Below are 16,187 nucleotides of genomic sequence, written 5' to 3' on the forward strand. Positions count from 1 at the left end.
GATTGAACTCGGGTCTTTGCTATCTCCCTACTTTCTATTATCTCTTTTTTTGGTCTTTATTTATATTTCATATAAGAGAAAACGAAGTGACATTTAAGTTTGTGTGTTTGATTTACTTCACTTAATATTATGGTCTAAGAACTAAAAAAAAAAAAATATTAACCCCCTTCAAATAAAAGACCCAGTCAAAAAACGCGCAAGTGAAATGAATAGGCACTTCACAGAAAAAGTACGAATAGCCAATAAATACATGAAGAAATGTTCAACATCGCTGGCCATTAGACAAACGCAAATTAAAACATCACTGAGATTCCATCTTATCCCATCATCAAGAAATCGCGTAACAAGTGGTAAAAAGGCTGAAGGGAAAAGTAACTCTCCTACATTGTTGGTGGGAATGTAAACTAGTACAAGCACTGTGGAAATCAGATTCCTCAAAAAACCAAAACTAGAAATTCCATTAGACCCAGCTATTCCTTTTCTAGGTGTTTTCCCAAAAGACTTAAGTATGTCATATTGGAGTGATACATACTACCTGTGCTTATAGCAACACAATTCATAATAGTTAAATCTTGGAAGGACCTATATGTCCATCAGCAGATAAATGGGTAACAAAAATGTGATATCTACACACAATGGAGTACTATTCTATTATGTCTACTTTAATACTTATTTTTTTTTTCCCAATTGGCAAATATACTGGGTCTCAGGTGGGGAAACCCAGATATTGTTCAGATTTATATTTGGGTCAAAGATTGTGAGCAATAACCTAGAAAACCTCAGCTGCTGATTTGAGTAATAACCATGTGGGAGAGGAGTATGGCTGTGGAGTAGTGGCAAACAGCTTATTTGCTTCACACAGCAGAGGAGCTCATACTTATTAATGGAGTAATATGTTGAGCCATGACTCAATGTGCCTAAGTAGGATTGCTGTCTCTACTTTCTAAACCTTCAGGATCAACACACACCGAATTTTGGGGTGTTGTTAGCTCTGCTAGCCCAAATCAAAATAAATCCAAAGATTCAGGGCTTAAATTTGTAGTAAGCTAAGCCCCTTTCCAAGCACTCTACTTCGTTGTATCCTGCTTAAATTCAAACTCTTAACAACCGGTAAACCTGGGATTCAAGAGGCCCAAGCAAGGACCTGAGTGCTGTGGGTGGCTCAGCGAGGACATTCTGAAAAACAGTGGAACACAGTAAGTCTGGCAGACAGGACTCATCCATTAAGAGCACCGGCTTTGCAGCTTTGGAAGTTAAGGATTGGTCTGGAATTCATTCACACAAGCCGCCGGGAGTCTTTGAAGTCAGTCCCCAAGGCACTGTCTAAAAGGAAACTCGCCCACGTTCCTGCTGGGAGACACCTACTCCACCTTTGCCACAGGTATCCCAAAGTCCTTGTGGTTTTCCCACAGCTCCATCTGCGCCACGGATCTATGCGGTTCCTCAGAGCATTCTCTTCCGCCCAAACCTTCAAGCCGGCCCTGGGGAAGCCTGCAGAGTGCAGCGAACCCTAAGCGGCGCAGACCGGAAGTGCATTCTGCCCGCCCCGCCTCTGCCCTCCGGAGCCGGAAGTTGGGCTTCCAGGGCCCGCGCGTCCCTTAGGCGGGCCGCCCCTCAAGCACAATGCTTTGTGGTACCCCAGGCTTCCTCAGGGCCTCCGTAGCGCCCGCCGCTGCCCTGGCTGCTGCCCTGGCTGCAGCCCTGTTCTCGTCGCTTGCGCACTGCTCGCTTTTGGAGCCGAGGGACCCGGTGACTTCAGTGCTCAGCCCCTATTTCGGCACCAAGACTCGCTACGAGGATGTCAACCCCAGGCTGCTGTCGGACCCTGAGGCGCCGCGGCGGGACCCGGAGCTGCTGGAGGGTACCTGCACCCCGGTGCAGCTGGTCGCCCTCATCCGCCACGGCACCCGCTACCCTACGGCCAAACAGATCAGCAAGCTGAGGCAGCTGCACGGGCTGCTGCAGGCCCGTGGGCCGGCGGATGGCAGGCCGGGCAGTGCGGGGTCTCGCGGCCCGGGTGCCGCGCTGACCGACTGGCCACTGTGGTACGCGGACTGGATGGATGGGCAGCTGGTGGAGAAGGGACGGCAGGATATGAGACAGCTGGCGCTGCGCCTGGCTTCACTCTTCCCGGCCCTCTTCACCCGCGAGAACTACGGCCGCCTGAGGCTGGTCACCAGCTCCAAGCACCGCTGCATGGACAGCGGCGCCGCCTTCCTGCAGGGGCTGTGGCAGCACTACTACCCTGGGCTGTCGCCGCCTGACGTCGCAGGTGATTGCGCCCGGGTCCACAACCCTGTCTTACCTCTTCCAGAACCTGGACTTCTCCAAGCCCAGCCTTTTCTCTCTTTCCTCCGTTCCCAATCCAACATCCTCCCAGCTATGTCTTTGCTGGGCACAGGATGTTGTGGAATTGGCCGTCTCTCTTCCTTAATATATATGTTCATTTAGTCATTTATCAGGTATGAATTTAGCACCTTCTACTTGTCAGGTGCTGTAGTAGATGCTGGTGATCCAGCAGGAAAGGGGGCAGATGAGATCGCTCCCATTTCCAAATTGAATTGCCCCCGCTGCGTCCCTGTCCATTTCGAACTCCCTCCCTGGCACTTTTTACAGTTGAGCACACTTTAAAATTTAAAAAAAAATTTTTAGATTGTACATATTTGATATTTATTGAAGGACAGACATTATTCCTTATCATCTTTTCCAGGTATTGGTTCTGGACTTTTAGGAAGCTACTCGGAAGCCTTTTATATGCCCTGCTTTTTCCCTTCATTTTGTTCTTGTATTTACTGTAGTTTCATGGTGGTTGTGGTCCATGGTCACACGCGATATCACTATACCTTTTCAAGTTCTAGAGCTCCAGTGGGATCCCTTTTATTTCACAAGTGAACAAGCTAAGTCCAATAGTATGCCTCAGTTGTCCTCTAGTTTAAGGACTAGTTAGGTAGGCCCAGAATTCAGTTCTTCTCTTTTTCCAGAATAATGCTTATTCCCTCAGAAAATGTTTTAATGGTCACATATAATGATAGCAAACACTCAACACCTATTGTATGCCAGGCATGCCTCACATTTACTTTACAAAAATCTTGCAACTGCTCTTTGAATAGTTCTTTTCTCACAGATGGGGAAATTAAAATACAAAAATACCAAATAATTTTCTGATTTTCATACAGCTAGCTATGGACATGAGAAAATCTATTCAGACCTTTTCTTAACGATAATTTGTTCTATAACACATTTGATGAGAATATAGATATGTAAGAGTGTGCCCAGGAGTTGAACAGATGTTAATAGTTCCTTGTCAATTTCAAGGTTAGAAGAGAGAGGAACTTCATTTACTTGCACAGTCCAACTGAAAAACAGCATTAAAAGTAGTCTGGTTTGTCATCTCTTCCATAGCACTTAAACCATCTTCAAGGGATTTCTCAGTTGACTGTGTTGTCTTGTTACTGCTTTGGGCATAACTTGGTTGGCTAACTTGAGTTTAATCACTTGTTGACTTGTGTTTTTTAATTATAGCTAGACTTTTTCTATTAGCTTGGGCGAACATTTCTCATAAATCTCTTAAATTAACTGAAGGTCAAAAGCAGAACATATTTTAAAATAGCACAGCATATACTATATAGTATATACAGGGCCTCCTGGAATGAAAGAATTACGGTCCTTAGATTGCATTGTCATTTGCTGCAGAGTACAAAGACAGGGATCAAATCTGTTCAGGATAAAGCCAGGGATCAAAATAGTTCAGAATAAACTCCCCCGCACCCACCATTTTCAGTCTCAGAGATTAAATCCTTTGCCTAGCCACTTTGTCATCATCTGTAGACAATTGTTTTGCCTGTTGTGTACATCTGGGCTTTTGTGGGAGACTACTGAATTAGATTTTGTGTTTTTATAGAACATAACAATACCTTTGTTTATGTTTAAAGGGGAGCAGTAATAGATAATAAATAACAGGAGTTAACTATCTAGAGCCACATGAGAAATCCTATTTTGAGGGCATAGAAAAAGGCAACAAACTTCCCTTTTTTTCTTCTTAGTCATGATATTTTTTAACAACTGTAACTCAGTTGATAATTAAAGTGGGCAGAATTATCTGTATCAGGGAACATATTTATACATCCATCTGTATGTTTGCAAACACTTCCAAAGCAAAATGGTAGAACTATATTTTCATATTTTATGTACAGAAATGATACCTGGTCTTTTCATGATGAACTGTTGGAGAGCTGATGATTGAGATGTTTTGAATATGACTGAAAAAAATTTAAAAGCTACCCCAATAGTTGAAGCATGATTATGAATGCTTCTTCAATACATGAGTGTATAAGAAATAGTGTAACTTACTAAATTCTAAGTGAAAATTATTTGGAAGCTCAGTCGTCAGCTAAACAAAATCTGAAGCACTTAGCACAATGAAGCAAGCACAGTGAGACCTGAAGCAGTGTGTTTTGTGCTGTTGTCAGTAGTTTTTGTCCAAAGCATAATCTTTTGTAAAGTGATGCTGCTTTGGGAAAGTTAATGGAGAAACTAAAATACTCTTAGATTCTGGCTTAGAGTAGAGAAACAGATTCAGTCTATTCAATTCTTTCTTACTTTGTACCTACAAGCTTTGCTAATTTTTGGTTTGCTTTCTAAAATTTTCTGTGCCTGACAAACAGTAGAGGGGCCGAGGGTGTAGCTCAGTGGTGCCGCACCTGCCTGGCAAGTGCAAGGTCCTGAGTTTGATCGCTGGTACCAGAAAAAATAAATGTGGTTAAAAAAAAAAAAGAGAAGAAGCCTTTCTGACAGAAACTGTAGTTATGTAACACAGTTTTGCACTTTTTATGATTTTTCTAATTATTTTTGTTTACTATAAGAAAACATTTATTTCATTTATCTTTATTTCACTGTCTAGTATTGCTTTAGCACATTTTACTTACAGTGCTTTCTGGGTTTTTGGCCTTTTTAAACATATCCTTTCATGAATTATGATCATTATAAATGTGGGTTAGTTTTACCCTTTGTCTTTGTAATCAGTATGTGCTATTTCAGATGTGTCAATGCACAGGTTACTAGAGCTCCTTTTTCACAGTTGAAACAATTTTCACTAACTTGAAATTGTCATGTATGCTATGATTCACATATATGATTTACATATATAATTTCTTTCAGATATGGAATGTGGACCTCCAAGAGTTAATGACAAACTAATGAGGTTCTTTGATCATTGTGAGAAGTTTTTAACTGAAGTGGAAAGGAATGCTACAGCTCTTTATCATGTAGAAGCCTTCAAAACTGGACCAGAAATGCAGAACACTTTAAAAAAAGTTGCAGCTACTTTGGAAGTGCCAGTAAATGATTTAAATGCAGGTAATATATCTGTTATCTTTCATTTGAGCTTTACTTTAAATAATTTTGAACTGTGAAATTGAAAAATTAAAGGAACATGTAGTTATTCCCTTTAAAGGCCCACGACTAATCCCAGAACTCTTGGTAAGCTGAGGCAGGAGGATCACGAGTTTGAGCCCACCCTGAGCAACTTAAAAAGACCCTATCCTAAAATTAAACATAAATAAAAGGTCTGAGGCATAGTTCAAAGGCCTAGGTTCAATCCCTAGTACAACCAAAAAAAAAAAGCCTGCATTTGAATATACATTAAGAAAATAATATAATATATTGGGAAGGTAAAAAAAATTATATACACAATGCTTTATATTCTTTGAGTCTTATGTAAAATAATATACAAGATTCTTGGTGTATTTTGAAGTTTTTTTGAGGGTAAAGGTATAAAATCCTCAACTCTAAGCATTACTTATAAATAAAAATTGTCTTTTCTAAATTATTTCTTCATAAAGTGATGCAAATAGAAACAGTTCAATAGTAAATGTTAAAGTGTGAGTGTTAAATTTTAGAAAATGGAAAGTGAAGTCTTTTGAGGCTTTTATATAGAGAGATTCTAAGAAGATGAGTCGTCATATCTCTTTTAAATTATTGCACTGAGTGGGGTGACTGCAGTTTATCATCTAAACGGGTCACTTTTGAAAGTGAAAGAGAATACTACTAGTAGTTTTACTCATAAAAGTAGGAAGCAGGGCACCTTATCACCTAGAGGTGGGAAATTTAGAAAATAAGATTTTTTTTTGTTTTCTAAGAATTTATAATCTATAGAGCAGATGTTGACACATGTTAAAATCACACACACACAAACACACGCAAAGATTTTTATTATATTCATCAGTTTCCAAAAGACTGGAAATAGATGTTGATTGGGGACTTGATTACAATGTGTCAATTATAGAACCTGGATGTTTCTTTCTTTTCTTTTTTTTGGTACTGAAGATCGAACTTGGGACCTGGCCCTTGTGAGGCAGGCAGTGGAACCACTGAGCTAAATCCCTGGCCCTGGATGTTTCTTATAAGGAAACATCCTTTTATTAAAAAAAAAAAAAAAAAAAAAATGAAGAAAACTATACTAGTATTTGAAATTGAGGTTTTTTTCTCTTTTCCCAAACTGGCTATATATTCAAGTCACCTATGGAGCTTTAAAAATTACTTATTTTATTGGGAAATAATTCAACTATGTAGATAAGGATAAAAGCTAACATAATGAACACTGTATACGTTCAACTTAGTTTTATCAAATTTTAACATTATGGTTCTGATAGTTGCTTTAAATAAATTGAAGTCTATTGGTCCTTCTCCTAGATCTTAGTCTTTTCCTTTGTTCCCTAGAGGCAACCATTGTTATAAATTGAGCATTTAAATCATCCCATGCCAGTTTATATGTTTCTGTACATAAGTAGGATATTATTTTGTGGATTTTTAAACTTTTAAGAATGGTATCAAAGTGTATATGAATTTAAAATTTGATTTTGTGTTTTTCATTTTATGTTTGTAATTGTAGTCCTATATTTTGTTTATTTATTTATTTTTATGATGCCAGGGACTGAACCCAGACCTTGAGCATGCTAGGAAAGAACTCTGTCACTGAACTATACATTCAGCCTAGTCTTACATTTTAAACTTACATACAGAATTTCATTATATATAGCCATTATTCTGTTAGTGGGTATTTATATTGTTGAAGAACTTTTTTTCAGTCTCTGAATGGGCAAGGGTTTTTTTTTGCCTTAGTAGTAGAATAACAGAGCAACTTCTTTTTGGAGACAATGTAAGCATAGTGGTTGAAATCATAGATTCTGGAATTTGACTGTATTTGCATTTTGACTCTACTTTCATGAACTGTGGTTTTGGGCAAATTCTTAATATCTATGCCAAAGTTTCCTTCTCTGTAAAATGGGTTAGGAATTATACTTGCTTCAGAGGATGATAGTGAAAATTATATGAGAGTAATTGATGCAAAACATTTAGCACAATACTTGGTACGGTAACTGTTCAGTAAAGGTTTTTGCTATTTAATCTTTCTTTCTAGCATCAGTTTATTTTTGGTCCCATTTTTTCTTGGGAAAGAAGAAAAGCAGCAAAATTAAAGAGAAATCAAAGTAATGGGAGCAACCCCTACAGTTGATTTCTTTTCTCTCCCTGGCATTAGATATCACGCACTTCTTGATTAAAGAACAGTGTTTTTATTAGGTACCAACAAAGGCTACTTTTTATAGCCTTCACACCCATTTCTTTATTTCTTCCTTCAATACAAATATATATATATGTAATTTAATTAGTGAATTAGAGACATAAAATTGGTAGATAATTTATTCTGAAATCTACTTTTGAAATTGCTTGAACAGCTGAGTTTGAAAAATTGATGCTATTACCAACCTTTCTCACTCCCTTTGGGTGTGATTTTCCTTTCTTCTTCTCTGGACTCTTTCACCTTTCTCCTGCTCCTTCACTTGCTCTGCTCTTTCTTTCCTGTCTGACTTTCTGGTTATAATATGAACTGTTGCATACTCAAGTTGGGGACTAAAACCTTTAAACTTTAGCTCCTTTTTTCTAGCCCTCTAAAATTAACAAAATCAAGTTTTGTTCAATATAGTAAGTCCTTGGGTTAACCTTTTTGTGGTTTGCCAGGCAAAGACACTCTTAATGAATGTTTAGTTTTAAAAGCTGAAAAAAGTTAACATTTACAGAAAAATGTTAGATTCATTGTACTGAAATCTATACCTCCTCATGATTTCTTCCTGATAGTTCTTTTTGATTGTATAGAGCAAGTCTTAGTTCTTTGATAGCTAGGAAAAAAGCTAGTCTCTTCCCCAAACTTTAACATATTCAGTTTTTTTCAGTTGTCTTACAAGTAGTATTCTACAGATACTTAGCTTTTGAAAAATTACCAAAACTAATAACACACAATATCTTACCTTTTTTTTTTTTTCAGATTTAATTCAGGTAGCTTTTTTTACCTGTTCATTTGACTTGGCAATCAGAGGTGTTAAATCCCCTTGGTGTGATGTTTTTGACATAGATGATGCAAAGGTATGTATTACTTTGGCAGGTTTTTCTTTTTCTTTTTTGGGGGTGGTATTAATAGGGCTTTTCTGAAAAGGAAACATAAACTACGTTGTGATTAACACCTAATTTTTCTTAAATAAAGACAGATTAGTGTTCAAATAGGTCTTACCTACTTGTAAATAGTTTGGGTTCATAAAACACTGGAAAACATTTTTTTTTTAATAGTGACTTGATATCTGGGTCTTCCCAGTTAAAAACCTGTTTAACTCAACATCAGCTTTTACTGCTGAAAGGGTTATGGAGTCAGTATAATTCAAATCATTCTTTCTATAGGAAGCCAAAGCTCAGAGAGAATAAATGATTTTCTAAAGACCTGTGTCTTTGGTACATATTTCAGGAGAAAATGAATTCTATTGCTATCTGCCTATCTCATTTTTTTATTTTATCCTTGTGTTAGTTTCTTTTCTCTTCTTGCTGAGACAAAATACCCAACGTCCAAAGATAAAGGGGGAAAGATTTATTTGGCTCACAGTTCATAGATGTTTTGGTCCATAATCAGCTGGCTCCAAGGCAGTGTGGCAGAGGGGCAACAGTTCATGGCAGCAAGACAGCAAAAGCAACTAGAGCTCTTAATAAAGTCTTTCTGCCCCCTTTATCTTATTCAGATTACTTAGGATGGGTAGCACTCACTCCCTTAATCATAAAAGCCTTGGGCCTAGCACCACCATGAATCAGTCACACACTCTAGATTCAGCCACCTCTGAAAAAGCATGAGGCTTTGGGGGAACATTTAAACACAAGACTTTCAGACTGGAAAGAAGACAGGCCTCTGGGGAGTTTAAGGGGAAGTCAGTTCTGGGGTCAATTCTAGGGTGTTGGGAGCCAGAGATGTGGGGAGAAAAGTGTTATTTTCTTAAGCATTGTAAATATGGATCATGCACGATTATAAACTTCTGAAACCTTAGATATCCCTTACATATAATTATACAGTCTTCAGTATTTCCCATGGAAATCAGTTTTCTTCAGAATTTAATCTCGTATTTTGGAAAGTATACTGTTTGCCAGATAGAGCAAGCTTTTAAGCTGAAAGTTGAAGGTAAACAAGTGATTATTTTGTTACTTAGAGCCTTATGTGATCAGCAGCAAATAACATGATTCTTGTGCCAATGCAGGGGCAGGGGCAGGGGCAGGGTTTCGTGGGTAAGTTGGAAGAAGGATAAAAGTTACTCTCAGTGGATGGTTGCTGTGGGATGCTGAACTCCCATAGTACACAGGTGTACTGTATTTCCCTTCTGTGCTCCTGAGTTACTCTTGATGGCTTATTTTTTCTCTGTCCCAAGTATCTAGTACCTTACTCATCTTCTCTGACTGGCCAAACCTTATCACTTCAGAAGCTCTTGGCCTGCTCTCTTTTGACATACCCAATACTTTGGGTGGCTATGCAATTTGTCATCTAAACTGAAACACTTTTGTGAAAGGAGCACTATTATGCCAATATAAGTATAAACTGACACTTACAGTCATCATTCATGTGTCAGAATACTCACCTTGTTCCCTAATCAGATTGCTTGGGGAGGGGGACATAATTGAAATGATTTTCAGTATTTTGTAAATGATAGGTATTGGCAAAGGAGGAATTTACCTTTGACAGAATATTACTTTAGTTGCAGGAATATTTAGGATGTGATTCATCTGGATGCCTGCCATGTGTCCTTTTCCCATTCTGAGTTCCATGTGGTCCTTTGCTTCTAGAGATTAACATCTCCTGGGTTAAGTACAAGCTGCTTTCCCTGCAGTGAAAGTACATTTCTTAACCACCCTCTTCTGTTTAAACTCTACTCACCTGCTTGTATTTCCCTCCCTTTCCCTTATTTAAGCCCCTTTCCTTTCAAACATTTTACTCTTGCTTTTTGTGCATCTTCTCTTTCTCTTCTGATAGGTAGTTTGATATGCTGTAAAACCCTGAAGTCAAGATTTGGGTTATAGTAAAATTTTCTGTGCTTTGATTCCACATGTGTTAAATGATGAAACTATTGGGTGACCCAGGAGCACTCCTATAACTCTTATACTGACTTGTCTTTTCCTTTTTTTAGGATTATTTTTTATCTCTGTATTACTTATGCATCCTTCCCTCCAATTTGTTTTGAAAAATTTTAAACTGACAAGTTGTAAGAACAATACAGTGAATATAGGAGTGCATTTACCAGATATTCACTTTTTTGGACACACTTGTTTTATCTCTGTGTATAATATATTAGTTTTTTATTGCTGCTACAACAAATTAGCCCAAACTTAGTGGCTCAACACAGCATAAACTTATTATCTTGCAGTCCTGGAGGTCAAAAATACAAAATGAGTATTGCAGGGTTCATCAAGGTATCGACAGTACTGTGCTCATTCAGAGACTCTAGGGGCAAATTTGTATCTTGCCTTTTCCAGACTGTAGGGGTTGCCTGTATTTTTGCATGATTCCAGCTTCTGCTTTCGTGATTACATCTCCAACTCTTACCTACATCTTATAAAGATTCTTGGAATTATGTTGGACTCACCTAGATAGTCCAGGATAATCTATCTCAAGTTCCATAAATTAGTCACATCTACAAGTGCTCTGTTATCATGATAGGATAGTCAGTGATTAGGATATGGACATCATGAAGGGACCATTTTATTCTGTTTACCACATATGTATGATCTTTATTTCACATATCAGGACACTTCACCCTTAAAAACTTGGTCATGCATCTGAATAAGAACATTCTCCTACATAATCATAATACACTATGCTTTGTATATAAAGAAATATGTAATATATAATTATCAAATACAGTTTTCAGTTTTTCGCATGTGTTTTAATAAATCTATTCTACCTTTTTTTTTTACAAGTCAGAATGTAATCAAGGCTAACTCATGGCATTTGGTTATCAATCTGTTTAGTCTTCTTTAATCTGGAAAAGTGCTACAGATTTTCTTTTTTCTTTTATACGTTGGCATTTCAGAGGTGTCTATACCAATGTTCGTTTATTTGTTTTGCAATATGTCTTTGTATGTACTTCATTTTTTTCTTATGATTAGATTCAGAGTAAAAATAATTTTTTTGGCAGTACTTGGGATTGAACCTAGGGTTTTCACTTTGAGCTATATCCCCACTCCTTTTTATTTTGCATTTTAATTTTGAGACAGGATCTAAGTCTCTAAGTTGCTGAGACTGTACTTGAATTTGGGATCTTCCTGCCTCTGCTTCCCAGAACGCTGGGATTACAGGCATTTGCTACCATACAAGTGTGTGCCACCACACCGGGCTCCAGATTAAACATTTTTGACAAGTATCCTCTTGTGAGTGATAAGTCCTCAGTGTATCAAATCAGAAGGAATGATATTATTGGTCACATTATTGGTGATGATTTTTTTTATTTGATTGAAGTGTTGCCTCCCAGATGTCTCTACTGTGGAGGTAACTTTTTCTTTGCTGTAAATAAAGGACTTGTTCAAATGACCATGACTTGAAAAACATCAATTAAATTTTTTATTTAAAAATACAAAGTTCTATTTGAATTTAGGTATTTTCTATAATTTTTTTCCAGCGATTTGATAAAAAATAATTTATACTTGCTTAGGACTTATACTGTGCAATAGGTTTACATATTGAAGTATTTACAGATTAAAATAATGTCTGGGTTTTGTTTGAAAATAATTTGATGGCAATAATAGGAGCACAACTGAAACTGGATTGACCAAATATTGATTATTGAAATTGGATTGTGATTAGTGACGGGTTCATGTACTGTTCTACATTTTTTATATGTTTGAAATTCTCCATTGAAATGTTTTAAGAGTGCTTGCTTTGGCAGCACTTACACTAAAATTGAAATGTTTTAAGAATTAAAAATGAACAGACAGGGCTGGGGATTTAGCTCAGTGGTTTCGCCGCCTGCTGTGCAAGCACAAGGACCTGAGTTCGATCCCTGGTACCAAAAAAAAAAAAATGAACAGACATTTATGAAATTCTGAGAATTATGGTGATTTATATAAGCCCTTGTGAAGTGCTGGACAATGTGTGCCTTGATTTAGCAAACATTTTGAGCACCTGTTCTATTCCAGATACTTACTTAGGACAAAAGATACTAATAAGATAGATCTACAGGGAGTGAAAGAGATTTTTATAAGTCTTTGTACCATAGTGGGATATCTATAAAAGAAGTATATCTAAGGTATAATGGTGTGCAATAGAGGAAGCTGGATTAGTGGCAATCACAAATTTTTACGAAGGAAATGCCACATGAGTGAGGTATTTTTCTGTAGGGTAGCCTGTTTGTCAACTTTGTGTATACCTTCTGCTCTAAAAATAAGTGTATTTAGATTTTCTGCCACTTTTGGGATGAGTTTTGGTATTTAGTATTTTCCTATAAAAGTTACCCATGTCATCTAGATTTGCAGAGTTTGCCATATCTATCTCTTATGATTTAAAAAACTCATTTTCTTTTTGGATCTTTGATTCTATTGTTTTATTTTGTTGTTTCTGTTGGTATTGGATTGAACACAGGGCTTTTCTTTGAGGTTCATCTCCAGCCCTTTAAAAAAATTTTTAGAGACAGGATCTTGCTTAGTTGCCAGTTTTCCTAAGCTGGGCTCAAACTTGTGATCCTCCTCCCTTAGCCTCCCAGAGTACTGGGATTGGAAGCATGTGCCCCCATGCCTGCTGACTTTATAGTTATTTTTGTATATTGTATTAAGATTTTTGTGAGTCAGTTTGGGTAACTTACACTTTACTAGAAAAATCATCTGTTCTATTTATACTTTTAAGTCTTTCTGATATAATGTTTTAATAGTATATACAGGAGATTTAAAAAAAATCCTCAGTTATCTCCCTTTTCATTTATAATACTGTATTTGTTTTATTTCTGAATAGATTTAGCAGGTGTTTATTAATTACATTTATTTTAAATCCTTTATATTTATTTTGTTCCTTTTGGCCTATCCATACTCTTAAAATTATTGTGAATTACACTTAGTTTCTCTGGAAGTTTTGGCCTCCTCCCTACCAGGGTCTCATTGTTGCCCAGGTTGGTTTGGAACTCCTGATCCTCCTGCCTCAGCTTCCTGGGTACTGGGATCATATGGGTGGGTATACTACCACGCCTAGCTCTCTAGAAGTTTTTGTCATCTTAAAAATTTTTTTAAATTCCTGATCCACAGTAACTGTCTTTCTGTGCTGTAACGAATATTCTTCTGTATGTCTTTGTGTGTGTGTATCTTTGCTGTCTTCTTAATAACGTTTTAGAAGAGAGGGTGAGCATGTGCCCTTACCTCACTCTCCTGAACTGTCATGGCTGCTGGATTAATTGGCTGTGAAGACTGACTAACTTGCTCTTGCCCTCAAGCTTTGACATTTCCCTGATTCAAATTTGTTTTGCAACAGAAATCTCTGTGTGTCTTGGACATCAAGGCCAACTGTTTAAATGTATGATATTCAAATAGGAACTCTGAATGCTGAGATTCTACTGCATTTTGTGCAGAATGATAATTAAACAGTATCCTTTTTGAGAGTTATTACAAAATCAGGAAATCAGTTACAGTTGGGAATATTATTACAAATGATTTTTGAAATTTTTATTTTTAGGTATTAGAATATTTAAACGACCTCAAACAATATTGGAAAAGAAGCTATGGATACACCATTAACAGTAGATCCAGCTGTACCCTATTTCAGGATATCTTTCAGCACTTGGACAAAGCAGTTGAACAGCAGCAAAGGTAAAACTTTTTTTTTTTGGTACTAGGGATTGAACTTGGGACCTTGTGCTTGTGAGAAAGGTAAAACTTTTTAAAAATTTTGAAGTGCATTCTAAATTTGCTATTAATCTTCTGGAAAATATTTTATATTAGATGATTTTTAAAAACATGCCATACTTTAAAAATATTTAATATGTAATTGATACTGTCTATATGTTGGTTTTGCTTGGAATTATGCTCCTTATTGTCTTCTAAAACATGCTTTTTTTACTCCTCAGCATTGAGTTTATAATACTCATTATATTATTGCCTACATCTATAGTTAGTTTTCATTAAAATATTCAATAATATGAATATACTACAATTTATACCATCACCTCTTATCAGTGAATAGTTTCTGTTGTTTTCAGAAATAGCATATTCGTGAACTCTGTACATAGTTCCCGGTATGAATATGAATAATGTTTTTGAGAGCTACGCATAAAAAAGTCTTTGTTGACATTCATACTTTTCACATGTAAAAAAATAATAATTTTCTTGGGGCCAGGGGTATAGACCAGTGGTAGAGCATGAAGCCCTGGGTTAAATCATTAGCACCAAAAACAGATTGTTTTTCATGACATGAACATTTGATAGAAACCCAACCCCATTTTATCTGACAGATTCGCCTATAGAAAGACTTATCTGTTAACAGTTGGTGGTGTAAATCATGCTGAAAAAGAGACAGTAAAGGGATGTGAGGGCGATCTGGCTGCGACATCTGTCACCTCATTGATTGCCAGGGTTGATTCGGCTGATCTGGCTGGGTAAGCACAGGTGTCCCCTTCCTCCCTTACCTCTCCATGTGTGTCCCTCCTGAAGCTGTGAGCTCGGTTGAAGGAGGACCGTTTCCTCGGTCAAGGGTATATGAGTAGCTGCGCTCCCCTGCTAGAACCTCCAAACAAGCCCTCAAAGAGACAGTAAAGATTGGAGGGTGATATGTTCACTGTGTTTCCTGTACTAAGTTTTATTTATATAAGCATATTTTGTTTATGGTGAAGTGCAATAGCACACACCTGTAATCCCAGCTACTTGGGAGGTTGAGGCAGGAAGATTACAAGTTCAGTGCCAGTCTGGACAATTTCACAGGACCCTGTCTTAAAATAAGAGGTAAAAAGGACAAGATGTAGTTCATTGCTCAGGTAGAGGAACCCTCAGTTCAATCCCCTGTATCACAAAAATGAAAAGATATATGTTTTCTGTTTGTTTTTGTTTTGACATTTGTTTGTAGAATTTTTTTGGGCTTGATGAGAATTAAACCAGACAAAAGCAGATTGATTATTTAGTTTCTGCTACCAAAAACTTTTGCAGAATTTCATTGAAGAGAAATAACCTTCTTTGAGATAGAAGTTAACTTTTTTCCTACGTGAATTTATGAATGGTTTATGGCTCTTAAGACTTTACAAGATAACAGATCTTTCCTATTTGTTCATTGTTAGTTGTTTATTCCAGTGTTGAATGTGACGTATGATAAAATTGTGTCAGGAAACTTTTAAAATAACTTTTGTAAGACTTGCTATTATGATTCAAGTCTAGATTTAAAGCGTAATTTAAAAGTTTATCACTGGTGTTTGAAAATAACACTAGTTCGGTTCACAGAAAACTATAAAATATTACAGAAACAAATTTCAGCTGACCTCAAAAATCAAGAGATACACCATTTTTATGGATTAGAAGATTATAATAATCTATACATTGAATGCAATTCCTGTCAAAATCCTAATAAATTTCTTTGCAGAAATTGAGTTGCTAATTCCAAAATTTATGCAGAAATTTAAAGGATCTAGAAGAGATAAAACAGAGCTGGAGATTTAGCTCAGTGATTCCGCCACCTGCGCCACCTGTCCTGCTAGCGCAAGGACCCCAGTTCGATCCTTGGTACCAAAAAAAAAGACAATTAGAAGAGATAAAACAATTTTGAAAAAGAACGAAGGGACTTATACCTGACTTGAAACCTTTCTGGGAAGCTATAGTCACAGTCAAATAGACCAACAGCATAGAATAAAATTATGAAATAAACTTAG

The 16,187-nt window shown here is 36.9% G+C and overlaps 1 protein-coding gene across 7 annotated transcripts in view; it reads left to right on the top strand.

Annotated features, from left to right (window-relative positions):
- Positions 1–1,536: 1,536 nt before the first annotated feature.
- Positions 1,537–16,187, top strand: part of Minpp1 (multiple inositol-polyphosphate phosphatase 1) — a 74,826-nt gene continuing 60,175 nt past the window's right edge. For 2 of the 7 annotated variants that reach the window (XM_087184863.1, XM_021239138.2), the window contains exons 1-5: positions 1,542–2,272; positions 5,158–5,355; positions 8,321–8,418; positions 14,012–14,145; positions 14,787–14,930. In XM_087184863.1, the coding sequence (XP_087040989.1) occupies positions 1,624–2,272; positions 5,158–5,355; positions 8,321–8,418; positions 14,012–14,145; positions 14,787–14,930 (1,223 nt within the window). In that variant the 5' untranslated portion in view covers positions 1,542–1,623. Of the gene's footprint in view, positions 2,273–5,157; positions 5,356–8,320; positions 8,419–14,011; positions 14,146–14,786; positions 14,931–16,187 lie in introns of all 7 variants that reach the window. The other 5 variants (XR_015440355.1, XM_087184864.1, XM_013077217.3 and 2 more) reach the window with 4 other exon arrangements.

This window comes from Heterocephalus glaber, unplaced genomic scaffold (genome assembly GCF_053883595.1).
Source record: "Heterocephalus glaber isolate CG9 unplaced genomic scaffold, H.glaber_assembly_v1.0 deba00001497, whole genome shotgun sequence".
In the NCBI taxonomy this organism is placed as follows: Eukaryota; Metazoa; Chordata; class Mammalia; order Rodentia; family Bathyergidae; genus Heterocephalus; species Heterocephalus glaber.